The sequence below is a fragment of the Eschscholzia californica genome, unplaced genomic scaffold (assembly GCF_041429995.1).
Source record: "Eschscholzia californica isolate CP2 unplaced genomic scaffold, dmEscCali1.0.p SCAF_3, whole genome shotgun sequence".
Lineage (NCBI taxonomy): Eukaryota > Viridiplantae > Streptophyta > Magnoliopsida > Ranunculales > Papaveraceae > Eschscholzia > Eschscholzia californica.
This window is the reverse complement of record NW_028238420.1, coordinates 33,489,495-33,504,278: the sequence shown is the minus strand read 5'-3', so window position 1 is coordinate 33,504,278 and position 14,784 is coordinate 33,489,495. Positions and strand designations below refer to the sequence as shown.

Genomic DNA, 14,784 nt, shown 5'->3' with positions numbered 1-14,784 from the left:
GAGTAGAAAGTTCCTTAGATATTATTTTTCGTTTGTCAAAACCAAAAGAAGTAGTTGAAACTTATCATTTAGAACCAACATCTAAGATTAAGATTGTTTTAGTTTGAATGAACCTTCGTAACCTTACTTAGTATCATGTTTGTTGCAAAGAAAATAAACTTTGGTAAGAACTCTGTTTTGATCTCGGAATAACAGAGGGAGGTCTGCAGAAGTCATCTTAACACCATAAAACCTACTCTACGTAGAGGCAAGAGGGAGTGTGGATCGGAGTCAGCTTTGCAATTTGCGCCCTGTTTTGGTCAAGGACACAAATTAGAGAGACCAACTAGAGTAAGCTCGACCCATCATACTCAAATTGGGTTGGAAATAACAACATTGATGCAAGGGAATGAATAGAGCCAAAGATCCGCCTTTTTTGTACACGAACCTTTACGTGTCAAATGATCTGTCAGTATCAAAATATACACACTCATCAGATATTATCCTCCAAACGATCATGATCACGTGGTCATCATCATAATTGGTGCTTTACAACCGCATCATCTTCTCTATGCATTGCCACAATTTCTCAAACCTATATACCCATATCATGTTTGTTATAAAAATCTCAATTCATTTTCACCACTCTCAATCGTTAAATTCTTTCTTTGAACTGAAAAAGTATTCTAACAGCTCTGAACTCCGAAATTAGAGTTCCTTCTCCCATTTTTGCAGGTCGTTCTCCTACCAAAGTTCGACTAGAACGTGAAGAAAGTTTAATACTATGACCGAGAAAAATCACATTCCAACATCATCGATATTAATAATTACTCCATGTTTTTATATATTAACTATTTTTGAGGATTTTGCATTATTCTTTTTAGCTCAACGGTCTCCACATATTCTGTCGGAAAAGAAGCACCAACGAGTTTGGTCCCCCGTATCCGATCCCCCTCTTTTCAGATATATAGAGAGAGAACGAATATATGCTCTTACATTTTCTTCCTTTCGCCAGATTAACCTAATTCTAATAATTTGGGAGTTCTTTCATTTCGGTGTTACTTCATAATTCTCTTCTATCATTTGGTAAGTGGTAACCATAATTAAAAATTCTTTTTTTTTTTCCTGACATTTTTAAGTAATTCTTGTTAATTTGGTCAAAATCCAAATTGATGAAATTAGTTTATCTGATCTGAATGATTACTTTCTCTTTGTTACTTCTTTAGAGAAGGGAGTTTGAATCTAGAGCTAATTTCTCTGATTTCTTCTGGTGTTAATTATCTGGTTCCGATTTATATATTTCTGTTCAAATGCTATGGGAATCATCAGATCATCCTATGAATTCTCACTGGAATTTTTAATCTTGATAATAAGTCTTGTTTCAATGGGTGGATCTTGCTTGTTTCTGTTGTTTAAATGTAATCTCATGGCCTCACGGGTTGCAAATGAGATAGAATTATAGGGGGTTTTGTGTGAGGATTGAAACCCTACCAATTGTAGAACGAGAATGGTCGATTTGTTATGCATTTTGAAGTATGGGTTATTCTGTTCTTAGACCAATAAACTCTTGTTTATGTAGTCAATATGTGATTTCTTGCATTTTGGAGCACTAGAGTTTCCCTTGTTATTATTGTATCTTCACTTGAGGCTGAATTTAACCCCGGAAATACGGTTGTATTAAGTGCTAGATACAATTCTATGTGACTTTGAAATGATACTGAGGAATGTAGGATTCACTTTTTGGGTCAATTGCTTGTTACTTTTTGTGCATGAAACCCAACATTAAAATAGTAAGCTTCTTTCTGGACATGTAATCTCCCCTCGTGCAAATGTTGTAAGTTGGCAAGTGAATGTATCTAAGAGCAAAAAATCAGAATTTTTGTCAGGTAATGTAATACATGTTCGGTAATTTTTGACACGAGGATGAATAAAGATGATGATCTTCTGGGTATTTGAATGTTAGAACATCTCTTGATCAACTACTCGTTTGTTTTATATGTTTTGACTGTTGAAATGTTAATTGCAGGAATTTGGGATTGTGACAAGTACTCATGGATAGACTTACGGCCCCTGCACGTCTAATGATAGTTTCTGATCTTGATCATACAATGGTACGTCTCGTAACAAACTCATCTTAGTAACTGTTTTAAGTACTGATTCTAATCTTCAACCTGTTTTTATTTGTAGGTTGATCACCATGATGAAGACAACATCTCGTTGCTTAGATTTAATGCCTTGTGGGAATCCAATTACCGCCACGATTCTCTGCTAGTTTTCTCAACTGGGCGTTCGCCTACTCTTTACAAGCAATTGAGGAAAGAAAAACCAATGTTAACCCCAGATATAACCATAATGTCTGTAGGTAGCGAGATAACATATGGTGAAGAAATGGTGCCTGACAATGGTTGGGAACAATATCTGAACCAAAAGTGGGATAGGAACATCGTTACAGAGGAAACCGCCAAGTTTCCTCAATTGACCCTACAGGTGTGCTTTTGTGGGTTCTAGACCTCTGTTGCTTGCTCTTTGTATTTGACGATGTTTGTCGGGTTGAAGGGAAGTGCCATAACAAAATGCAAGTCCATTTTGTTTTCGTCTAATTTGGAGTCTGGGTGTCGTTCTAATTGCGTTTACTGCAGGCAGAGACAGAGCAACGACCACACAAAGTTAGCTTTTCTGTAGAGAAGGATAAGGCAAAGGAGGTGACAAAGGAACTATCAGACCGTCTTGCAAAACGTGGGGTATGACGAAAACATGGACTAAAATTTCCCTGATCGAGAACATAAATAGTCGGTGTAGATCTTTGTTATTCTTTTATTAAAGATAATCTAAACTATGAACAAAAATATCGCGCTTGGTATCGTCTATATTATCTCCTTACATTTTAGTTCTATTCTTATTTTTCTTTTTTTTGTTTACCAGATAGACGCAAAAATTATTTACAGTGGAGGTATGGATCTGGATATTTTAGCACAAGGTGCTGGCAAAGGACAGGCTCTTGCTTACTTGCTTAAGAAATTTAAAAGTGCTGGGAAACTACCAATTAATACTCTTGCATGTGGTGATTCTGGTAATGATGCTGAACTCTTCAGTATACCAGAAGTATATGGTGTCATGGTTAGTAGTTCAACCTCATATGTTTTGATTATGCTTGTTGAGCGTTCTCATTGTTCAAAATATTTATAAATGTCTAATTTTAATTGCGTCTTTGGGATATTTAGGTCAGCAATGCCCAAGAAGAACTTTTGCAGTGGCATGCTGAAAATGCAAAAGACAACCCTAATGTAATCCATGCAACTGAGAGGTGTGCAGCTGGAATAATACAGGCCATTGGTCACTTCAAGCTAGGTCCAAATGTATCACCGAGAGATATCACAGATTTCTCAAAATGCAGCCTTGAAAATGTTCATCCTGGTCATGAAGTGGTGAAGTTCTATTTGGCCTATGAGCGATGGAGGCGTGGAGAAGTCGAAAACTCTGAGCAGTATATTCTAGATTTGAAAGCAGTCTTTGTAAGTCAAACGCTAGTTTTTAACTTCGTATTCTATTTAGCTCCTTCTTCATAGCTGGTAGGACTGAATACAGTTTTGGAATCTAAGTTTAGTTGATAAGAAGTCAAAAGCATCAACTTTATTGTGGGTTTAAACGCTGAAATCTCTAAGAATTGCTTAACGTATTTATACAGCACCCATCTGGTACCATCGCCCATCCATCTGGTTTAGAAATCTCTCTTCACAAATGCTTGGATGAGATGAAAAGGTGTTATGGAGACAAACAAGGAAAGCAGTTTCGAATATGGGTTGATCAAGTTGCCGTTTCGGATACAGGTTCAGGCAATTGGGCAGTGAAGTTCAACAAGTTGGAATTATCTGGTACGATCTACTTTATACAAAATAATGGCTTTCTTAGTTTCCCTACATCCTTTCCATCATATGTTCTTTTCAAATGTCTAATTATGCTTCTTTATTTCGCATAATAGTAACGGACCCCTGGCGAGCTGCCCTTACATGAAAACACCGAATTATACATATTTGACAGTACTTTAGGACTTCCATGCAAGGTTTAAAGTCAGTTGTAGGCAGAAAACATGGCCCGACCTTTACCCCAACTCCAATAATATTAAGATCATTGAATTCTATGAATCTCCTACTCCACATCCATTTTTTTTCCTATCATGGAGGATAGCTTTGTCTTCTCAGCTTTACAGATAAAAATGACTAGCAAAATAATCTAATAGCTCTTTAACAATCTCGTTAGCGTTTCTTTTCTCTTACTCTAACGGCCTGGCTATTTCCTTGTAGATGAAGGAACCAATAATTGTCAGGTGACGGCTTTTCTAAGTTCTAAGGTAAGAGTAAAAATCTAGTTTCTTTTGCATTTCATAATAGTATGAACCTTTTGTTGTTGGATTCGAATTTTTGTTTTGGTTTTGAATGATTATTCCATGGTTTTTCAGCACGATGGATCAGCGAAAGATGGGTATGTGTGGATGAAGGTGCACCAGACATGGATGGATTCTGAATCCGGAGGGAAGGTCGATCAGAGTTCGTGGTTATTCTAGATCATCAAGCCTTCAGCAACTTCTCTCTCTCTCTCTCTCTCTCTCTCTCTCTCTCTCTCTCTCTCTCTCTCTCTCTCTCTTTCTCTCTCTGACATTCCAAAGACAAAGTAATCATTAATACTTCACATGTTATTAGAATAAATAAACTGAAGGAGCTGTTTTTGTACAAGCCACAATCAGTAAAGCATTACCATTGCTTCTGATCGAATAAAATGTTTACCTTAACATCTAGATATGTATTGATCCGTCTAGGTTATTTTGTATTGGACACTTTTGTGTTAGGGGTATCCAAGGGTCAATTCGAGATCGGATATACTAGTATAGAACATAAATATGTGTTCGTATATGTTCTATTCAATTGAGTTAGAACCAAATTTTAATGTCAAATGTATAAAGAAGAAAGCTCTCTCTTGGGTTGTTTATCGTGCCGGGCTTCATCTAGGGCCTACAATGCTTCATCTAGGAACCCTTGTAAATGCATATTGAATTACCAAGGCTGTTAGCTGACGGGAGCAAAATCTTTCAGCCGCAATTTGATGCTGGAAGTTATTGTATCAGATTTCATAATAATATTGTATTCTGAACTGCGTGATTAGTTGATTCTGCGAAGTACACAAGATGCTGAGTTGAGAAGAAACTTCTCCATCTCCAGATTTGCCCATTAATCATCATGTAAGCTTTTGACATTAGACTTATATTCTTCTCCTTTTATATTGAATGTATTTTACATGTTGATTTGAAAATTGAGTGGTTGAGGATTTCGTTTTTATTGAAGATAGTGTGATGAATATACAGAGCTCACAGTAACCATGGCATCTTGCTTATCATATTGTCATGCTTCTATTGTTTATTTTTTCGCTGTTCTCTTACTGTTGTGTATCGAGTGGTTCAATACTGTTGATGTAGAGTGGTCGGAAGTCGGCCAAACCTATAGGGAAGTCAGAAACTCGAAACTATGAAAACCTTCAAATATTTGTCTAGAAAGCCATAGTCTGGTGTTTGCAGGACTCCTGTGATTTCTCTTTAAATTTCCATTAAACAGATCCCCTTCACTGTTTGAAGACATCTTATTCCATTAGCAACTGTTTAGGAAAATTTTCCGTTCAGGAATTTGGTATGTGGTATGGGTAATGATACGCGATAAGCTACTGACTATCGTGTACACCGTACACTAGAGATATGCTCCTTTGGTAAGCTATCTTCTATTGCGATACACAGTGGACTATTTTCCTATACAGTGTGTACTATCTGATGCATATCATGATATATGCACCTACTCTCAGATCTCCATTGAGAGGTTTTATCACTTCATTGTTGTTATGATCATTTGCTGTGAGTTAGCTTATGTTTCTGATTATAACAAGGTCAATTTTATTATCAGTTTATGTGTGTATTAGGGTTTTACGAATGAGTTTGAGAACATAATTATCTGATTGGAGATTCAATTAAAGTAAAAACTTTCTCTCTTTGACATGCTAAATTGATAGTAGTATTCGCCAGTACTTAAAAAGTAATTTGAGCAGTTTTAGTCTGATGAGTTTAGTTTAATGAGTACAGATTAATTTGTCCAACTCTCTAAGCAATAGATCAATCATCACTTTATTATCAACAATAACCGAGCCAGACCTCGCCTTCCCAAATCCAGAAGATGACCTTGACTGAGTGATCCCAGCCAATGTTGGGTTTTAGTAGGATTGATTATAATCATCTCTATATATTATTGAATATTGACAATGGCCTGGTTAAAATGCTTAGAACTTTGCTAAATGGAACTTTTTTGTTTATTTAAAGGGTTGAATGCTAAGAAATCATTTAGCTTCCGATACAGTATGGTTTTTCTCTGCGCCATTCATGGTGGTGTATAGGTGAAGATAATGAGCATCCATCATATTCATAGCCCGTTTATAGGGTTCCCTCTGGAAAACTCAGTGAATAGTAGAATCAACAGGGGCTTGTCTTCTGTAGGTAAAACAAGAATTAGGGCTTTTCGCAAGTTTCAGTGTGCAAAGCAGGACCATGTAAGGCGTCAATTGCCTCCATGTTCACATTTTAGTGGCAGAGGTTTTGGGTTGTATCCGCGGGGTATATCAAGAAGTAGGGTGAAAATGAATTGTATTGAAGAAAGATTCTCCCGAAGCGAGGTTGTTGTAGATCTTTAGTTCCTCTGTGGAAGGAAGGGTTGCTGTTAGTTAGATGCTCCATTTTTGTTGCAGTAATTTCTGTAATTCGAATGTTTTTATGGGTTGGCCAAACAAAAGCTAGGAGCTTGATTGAAACAAGATTAGCTTCTGATTATAACAAGGTCAGGACTCAAGTTATATTCTAGAATAACAAGAGGTCCTTTAAGGTTTGGTTTCAAAAGGAAGAATCATGCTAAAGATATTTCCAGGGCTGCATTTCTGGCTAAATAGAGAAACCTTGAGAAGTAGTGCTATAGCTGCAGTCAAGTATTTTCAGGGATTAGGAGGTGGAAAATGCAGTGACTCTCCTCAATGGAGAAGTGGTGAAGTAGCCGAGATTGAAAATCTTGTGCGTGAAGGTCTGGACGCTAATAATATCAATAGAAATGAAACTAGTCTCGGTACGTTGAAAACTGCTGTTTAGTAATCCTGCAAGAATGGAAAGATAGGATCAGTTAACTATAAGCAGAATGCTCATGGATATATGGGATATACAGGAGTCCAACCAGCCTAGGATACAAAGAATGAGATTCGAGTTGATAACTTCAGCTGTTTACCTGAACCATCTCTCACAACTACTGAGAAACACAGTACATCAAGTGCATCTAATGTAGAATTTCCACCGAGTAGCAACATTACTGAAGCGGACAAAGTTATTATGTTAATGACAGGGAGTTGAAAGGAGACATAAGCAGTTCCAATAGCTCACTAAACGAGATAGTTGAGTCTGTCGCCGGAATTACTGGTAATGACAACAGTTATTCATCACCAGGTGCAACTTCAGTAAATCTAGGTCCGAGGTTGATGCACCATTCAATTCCAATTTGGCCCCTGAAGCTGAAATCAAGTTTTCCAGCTCTATCTAGGAGTTTCAGAGAACCATTATCTAATTATTTGGGTGGTCAGATTGAGAAGCTGAAGTCATATATGAATCCCAGACTCTGAAGATCTTGTTACCGAGCTTGTTGATGGTGTAGATGAAATCCAGCCCACTGGCATTGAGAAGATGCTTCCTGTTACACTGGATTCTGTTTACTTTTCAGGAGGAACATTATTGCTGCTAGGATATGGTGACCGAGAGCTAGGGCTGGGAAAAAGTCCGCAAACCCGAAACCCGTCACGGGTACCTGAGTTCATTAGAGCCCGCGGGTACCCGAAACCCGAAGGCGGGTTTAGACCGACCGACCCAATGATATCAACAGGTCGGGTACGGGTTTTGAGGTGCTACCCGGCATCCCGTCCGAGCCCGCCGATAATCATTACCCGACATAACTCACTTAATAATGTCACCCATTTATTCGATAATACCTATGCACATTATATGTATGCTTGCTTGCATGTATTTATGTATGCATGTATAACATATATAAATATATCTTTAAAGTATTTGAAGTGTATAATATAGATATACATACATATATTGTTGTCCAAGTGCGGAGTGTCCTTGACACAACATTGTTAAGAGAAACTTAATTAAATTTTAGTTTTGATAGAAATTTCGGTACCATCGAAATAGAAATATTTTGGTCATTTCGACCGAGATATTTTGAAACTTTGGTGAAAATCCGATACTCGACCGCCCGATACCCGAGAAATCCGATAAGTTTGACGGACTCGGACGGGTTTTGGACACTAGGATTTTTTAAATTACCCGCCCGATCAAATGCGAAAGCCCGAATGGATAGAGAGTTTAAAAGTCTGACCCGATGAATGACATGAACCCGACCGGCCCGACCCGGACCAATTCCCACCCCAACCGAGAGCCCAGGTAAGGCGGACCCGTATGATATTTAAAACTGTATAATTTATTCATATTATTCAGCAGTGTATTTTTTTTAATTGTATTACAAATATATTATATTTATATATTTTGAAACTTACATGTTGATTTATATATATCATAATGTGTCTAAAAATAGTTTGTAAACTCCATAATCACCTCTTTCTAACACAGTAGTTACACTACATGCAGGGACGAAACCAGGATTAAAGATATAGGGGGGCCAATGTAATACGAACTCGGTTGTTTTATTTGACAATCTATTTACATTTTATATTTGTATTTCGCCTATGAAAATGGTCCTTATATATATAATCTAAAATAAATTAGTACCTTGTAACTATGATTTTGTTTTACATCATTTTGCTTTCATTACTGAGAACGTCTTCTAAATAAAGATTTTTGAGACAAAATCGACAAAATTGTTCGTAAATGAGTAGCAATTTGTTTTTATTGTCCAGTCCATGTGAATGGTTGGTCTCTAGGTTTTCAAAAAAAAAAATGGTAATGTGTATTAAATTCAAGTTCCCTACTAAAAATATTTAACAAGACTAACTAATATCATTTATTTAAATTTGTAAGAGATTTTTTTTTGTTGAGAAATTGTAAGAGAACTTGGATGGTATATATTCCAAACACTCTTAGAAAAGTGAAAACAAACACATATTGCAAAAAGAAAAAGAAATTGCCATTCCTAGGGATTGAACCTAGGTCAGGTAGGTGATAAACAAGTAGTTCTACCAGCAAGCCATTTACACTTTGCTGTTGTAACTTGCTTATTACTTGAACTAATACCGTAACCACAGTGACTTGGGGTTACAACATGAACCACTACGGCTAGGTCGAGGGGGGCCATGGCCCCCTCTGGCCTAGCTGTAGTTCCGTCCCTGACTACATGTTGAATATGGCGATGAGGAGTAAAGTTATTTTGTTTAAGCATGAGGTGTCTACATTAAGCAATGGTGTCAACAACCCAAGTGAGGTGTCAACAATATGGAACACCCATTGTGAGTGAGACATCTCACCTTGGTGATAAGTCTCTTACCATTCGAAGTGGCTATCTCTCAAGAGGACACCATGAGCTTATGAGACACCTCATTTGTTGAGGTGTCCACACCATGTTTCTTCTCCAACACTATAAAAGGACATGGAGAACTTCAACTCAATATGATCCCATTCTCATCCCATTCAATCCATCTTCATAAACAAGCCAAGAGAAGAGAAAGTGAGTTAGTATTAGATAGAAAGTATAGTTTCTTCTAAATACTTGTCTTTCCTTTTGTAAGAGAGTTGATAGTATTTCTCCTAGTATAAGAGAGAGGTTGTTCATGATTGTTTTCTCCTTATTTAAAGAGAAAAAGAAGTTGTAATTAATTCATCTCTAAGTGTAAATCTATCTACAAAGTTGCTCATCTTGGTGGTGTTTGATATTCGACTTTAGTAGCAAATCGAGTGTCTAAGACTCACAACAATCCATGTGAGGTGTCAACAATATGAAACACCCATTGTGAGTGAGACATCTCACCTTGGTGATAAGTCTGTTACTATTTAAACTGGCTATCTCTCAAGAGGGCACCATGAGCTTATGAGACACCTCATTTGTTGAGGTGTCCACACCATGTTTCTTCTCCAACACTATAAAAGGAGATGGAGAACTTCAACTCAATATGATCCCATTCTCATCCCATCCATTCCATCTTCATAAACAAGCAAAGAGAAGAGAAAGTGAGTTAGTATTAGATAGAAAGTATAATTTCTTCTAAATACTTGTTTTTCCTTTTGTAAGAGAGAGTTGATAGTATTTCTCCTAGTATAAGAGAGAGGTTGTTCATGATTGTTCTCTCCTTATTTAGAGAGAAAAAGAGTTGTAATTAATTCATCTCTAAGTGTAAATCAATCTACAAAGTTGCTCATCTTCGCGGTGTTTGATATTCGGCTTTAGTACGTTGCAAATCGAGTGTCTAAGACTCACAACCTTTCTATAAATATACAATCCTCCGAGGACCTTTACTACGTTTAGCTCAATAGCTCCATCTATATTTGGACTTACGAACATCTCTTTATTTTTCTTTTTCCAAATAATAGAAGAAATATAACTGGTAAGATACTATAATCTTAACAAGAAAGCTTTGAAAACTATCGTTCTCTCGGGAAGAACCAGGAACCAATTTCACAATTTTTGTCTTCATAAGAATCCACGGGGACATCTGAAATAACTCCCATCTTTTAAGGCCTCACAAATCTGAGATTGCACTCAATGCATGACTATTAAGATCATAGAGCACTTTGTGCGAGCAACAACCGAAAATCGAGATTTGTCAGATTATTTTGGCGTGTGTTGTGGGAAAATCCAGATGCATCTAGTATGTACCTGGTAAAACTATTGAGACATCTAAGGTGTGCAAAAGTTATAACTTGCCGGGATTGAGTTTCAAATGTGCATTTGTCATGCTACCTAAAGTTTACTGCGTCCTCTCTACGATTGTATATTACAAGGTTGATTTTGCATTTATGTGTTGATTTGTACTAGTTATTTGTTTATCCCCACTTGTTTTTGGTGGCCAATACGCGGACAACCGTTATTCTTATATGGACAACTATCTTATGTGGACAACGCAAAAAAATTAAATTTTTATATGGATATCAGTTTCTAAGGGGACAACCCTCTGTTATTTTCACTCAAGTCCTCTTAGAATCAGATGTATTATTTGATGACCTCTCTCTTTCTCCATAAACCCTAGGTTAGTTTAGTCTTCATCTCTTCTATTACTTGTTCTTCATCATCACCCAAATTTCTAGAGAGAGAAACTCCTTGGAGAAGCATTGGTGGTTATGGCATCAAACAAAGGCAAGGGAGTTGTTGTAGAATCTCCCCAAAGACAAACGTTAGAACCCTAAAACTCTAAAACCAACCATTAAGAAGAAGATGGTACTGATGGTAGAGAAAATTAGAGAAGATGTGGAAGACGAAGATGGATTTGTTGGTTCCGACTCTGAAAACGATGGTGAAGAGGAAGATGAATCTGGTAATTCGAGTTGTGCAAAAATATGGCATAACAGAACATCACTTGCGACGAAAATCTGGCATAATCAGAAAACTTGCCAGATTTTCGTCGCAACTTAGCTTCTGTTATGCAATATTTTCGTCGGTTTTCTCCGAAAATACGCCATAACAGAAGCTAAGTTGCTACGAAAATCTGGAAAATTGTCCGATTTTGCCAGATGTTCGTCGCAAGTTATGTTCTGTTTTACCTCATCAATGTCATTAATGCCTATTATAGAAACGCCCGGAAAAACTTCTTCAGGTGCAGATTGAAGGATTTTGTCTTCTTCATCCATTTAATGTTTGATAAAAAAAATGGTAGAAACTACAGTTTACTTTTAGTAGAAGTGAAGAAAAAAGAATAAGACTAAGAAGAGATTTTGTCTTCTTCATCCATCTAGGGTTTGATAAAAAAAAAATGGTAGAAACTACAGTTTACTTTTAGTAGAAGTGGAGAAAGAAGAATAAGACTAAGAAGAAGGAAGAAGATGAAGAAGAAGAAGAAGACAGTTTAGGTTTTCAATCTTTAACTATTATTTTTGTTAGTAGTCCACAAGTTACTCATTATTAGTATTTAAGACTTTATGGAGTTGTCCCCTTATTAAATCAAAGTCAACTAAGTCAAACATAGTTGACTCGCATCGGGCCCGAAAATAATTGTCCATTTAAGAAAAACGGTTGTCCGCGTATTGGCCACTTTGTTTTCCACATCCTCATTGTCTTGTAACATCATTTAGCTATTGAAAGCATACTATAGTACTAAACCATGGAAGGGTAATGTGTGAAAAATATTGATAGATTTGAGTAAGGGAGGCTTATGCTTTGGAGCTGCCTTGAGTCTAATTATGGCGTTACTAAATTAACTAGATTTCAAGCCACACCATTTCCAATGAAGTGCCATCGACCTATTCAAAATGGCCAATTGAAAGAACGTAAAGTCTTGCAGGCAAACAAAGCCAATATGACATATTTTTTCTGTCCATGAAATTTTTTCAAATGTTTGTACTATCATGTTACGTGGTCCGATGTTTTAGATACAAACATTTTTCCTTTTCTACTTTCATGTACTTTGTGTTGTTTCGTATGGTTACATACTTCTTTTTTCACAACTTTTGTGTTATTATCAATGAATTACTTACGTTCTTTTTTCACCAATTTCTAGTTAAAACATTCTCTATTGTTCTGTAATCATTTACTATTAGTTGATTGATTTACTGTTTTAAGTTGTAGAATTGAAGAAATATAGAGGAATTGATCAATTATGAAACCAGGTACACATTAACATGTAAATATACATAAGAGAAAGAGAGAGAGGGTAGAGTTCTAAGACTAGAAAGAAACAACTTAAATAAGAACATAAAGACCAATCTATTATTATCAAAAGAAGTTAAAAACTGCAACAATAAAGTAAACACTAACTATCGAAAAAGTAAAACAAGCGTACTGTAATTTTCGAATGGAGAAACAGATGTTACGACTTACAAACTTAATTGGGCTAATTAATCACAAATAGATGAATCTGAGAAAGTGAAAACTTGATTTACTACTATAAACCACAAATAGATGAATCTGACTCAAAGTAGTATGTGTGTCCAACATTCCAAGCCATCGGTTCTGTAGCGTTACCATATGTGTTATTTGTACAATTATACCACACGAATCTATCACCATTCTTCATTATCATAATATCCTTTGAATGCATATGAGATGGGTAACAACTTCCAACAATTTTTGACCACGTATCAATGCTATACTTCTTCTTCCATATCTTCCCTTTCTTGAACCCACATTCATCCTCCAAAACCCATAGCTCATGGGTGCACTCCTTAGAAGGCACCCTACTGTTTTGGAACTCATCTCCCCATTCATATCCTTCATCATTAACAGTGATAAATAATGCGGTCTTTCCCTCATAATTCACCAACTTTATCTTGCTTATTGGATCGTTATTGGTATCTAAGCTTGTATATGGAAGATCAATAAATTTCCAACTCTCTTTGTCAATATTAAACACAAAAATACTTCCATTTGTTAAATATTGAATTTGTCCATCAACCGGAACACCGCACCCAGGGTCTAAGTATACGCCAGGAGGAAATTCAATATCATCTAATATCTTCCAAGAATATTTCTTGGAATCGAATATTTCACAACTATATCCATTATTTGATGAAGATAAGTGAAGTATTTTATAATGTACTCTATCAGGAGATGCTTTCACCACCATTGTCATTCTTCTTAGTGTACCATTTGTATTTCTTGGGTTAGGAATCTCCTCCCACTCTTGAGTTGTTGGTTTACATACATAATAACTTGAATCCCCATCGTAAGATCTACTTTCGCAACAAAGTATACCACAAGGTGTTGTGGCCACAATGTTTGTGCTCGTGGGCAGGAAGTCGAGTGAAGGAATTGGTGCTGAAAGTTGAGGGTGGTTGCCATAATTGATGACAGAAGGAAGAAACGTATGAGAATACTCTATCAAACCTTGAAAAGTCTGAATGAAATACCCGGAAATAACTTTGTTCGTTCGAGAATGAATTAACCTAAAGTTGGAATCATACGCTAGCTTTCGCCAGTCTTGACAAACCTCTGGACAAACTGAAACTAAAAAATCTAGTTGGGTTCTTTTTAAAATCTCATACACCACATTCGATGAAGAATGAAAGTAATCTTTTATTTGATCTGGTATTTTTTCTTCTTCTTCTAGTAATTCACCACTAGTACTACTCTTAGTAGTTAACTTGTTTTCAACTTTCTTATAAACCTTCAAGAACTCCATTGCTATGATGATGATGATATAACCTAACTTCAAGATTCTTCTCTTTCTCTGTAAGTTGAAGTGATCTCAAGAATATTGTTGTGGGAGAAATAGTTAAGACTAGTTAGGGTTTATATAAGACAAAAACAAATTCTAAGTCAGGCAGGATTAGGAAACTTTACTTGAGTATAATTCGGAAGTTCCTATTTGGAGAGTGAGAAAATCTAGAGAGAGAGAGAGAAGAGATGGCAATAACAAAGTTTCTAAATTTAGAAGTATAGCTTTGTAGATTTAGAAGTTTAGCTTTGTCTGATATGGAGAAAATTACTATGAAGACCAAATTAACCTCCATAATTAGGGTTCGGTCTAACAAAGTTCCTAAAATTCCTAGGGTAGTGACCGTTCCATTCAAAAACATGAAAAAAAGGAAAGGTCGTTTGATGAAAATAATGTTAAAAAAAGGAAACTAGCTTTCTGGGT

The 14,784-nt window shown here is 36.3% G+C and overlaps 1 protein-coding gene across 3 annotated transcripts; it reads left to right on the top strand.

The window, feature by feature from the left end:
• The first annotated feature begins 852 nt into the window (after positions 1-852).
• Positions 853-4,771, top strand: LOC147549697 (sucrose-phosphatase 2-like). Of its 3 annotated transcripts, none has more exons than XM_086665886.1 (9): positions 853-1,065; positions 2,006-2,090; positions 2,167-2,466; positions 2,619-2,720; positions 2,902-3,096; positions 3,201-3,491; positions 3,665-3,851; positions 4,281-4,327; positions 4,436-4,771. In XM_086665886.1, exons 2-9 carry the CDS (start codon positions 2,031-2,033, stop codon positions 4,538-4,540), a joined length of 1,287 nt encoding a protein of 428 aa, XP_086522012.1. In that variant the 5' UTR covers positions 853-1,065; positions 2,006-2,030; the 3' UTR covers positions 4,541-4,771. The 3 variants fall into 3 exon arrangements, with proteins under 3 accessions (XP_086522012.1, XP_086522014.1, XP_086522013.1); XM_086665888.1 differs by having other exon boundaries at positions 867-1,512; positions 1,587-2,090; XM_086665887.1 differs by having other exon boundaries at positions 889-1,072.
• The last annotated feature ends 10,013 nt before the right edge of the window (positions 4,772-14,784 follow it).

Bases quoted from the DNA above. Each gene is read 5' to 3' on its own strand.
- LOC147549697 (XM_086665886.1), top strand. From the start codon at position 2,031: ATGGATAGACTTACGGCCCCTGCACGTCTAATGATAGTTTCTGATCTT. The intron at 2,091-2,166 runs GTACGTCTCGTA...TTTTATTTGTAG, and splicing joins CTGATCTTGATCATACAATG to GTTGATCACCATGATGAAGA. The intron at 2,721-2,901 runs GTATGACGAAAA...TTTGTTTACCAG, and splicing joins ACCGTCTTGCAAAACGTGGG to ATAGACGCAAAAATTATTTA.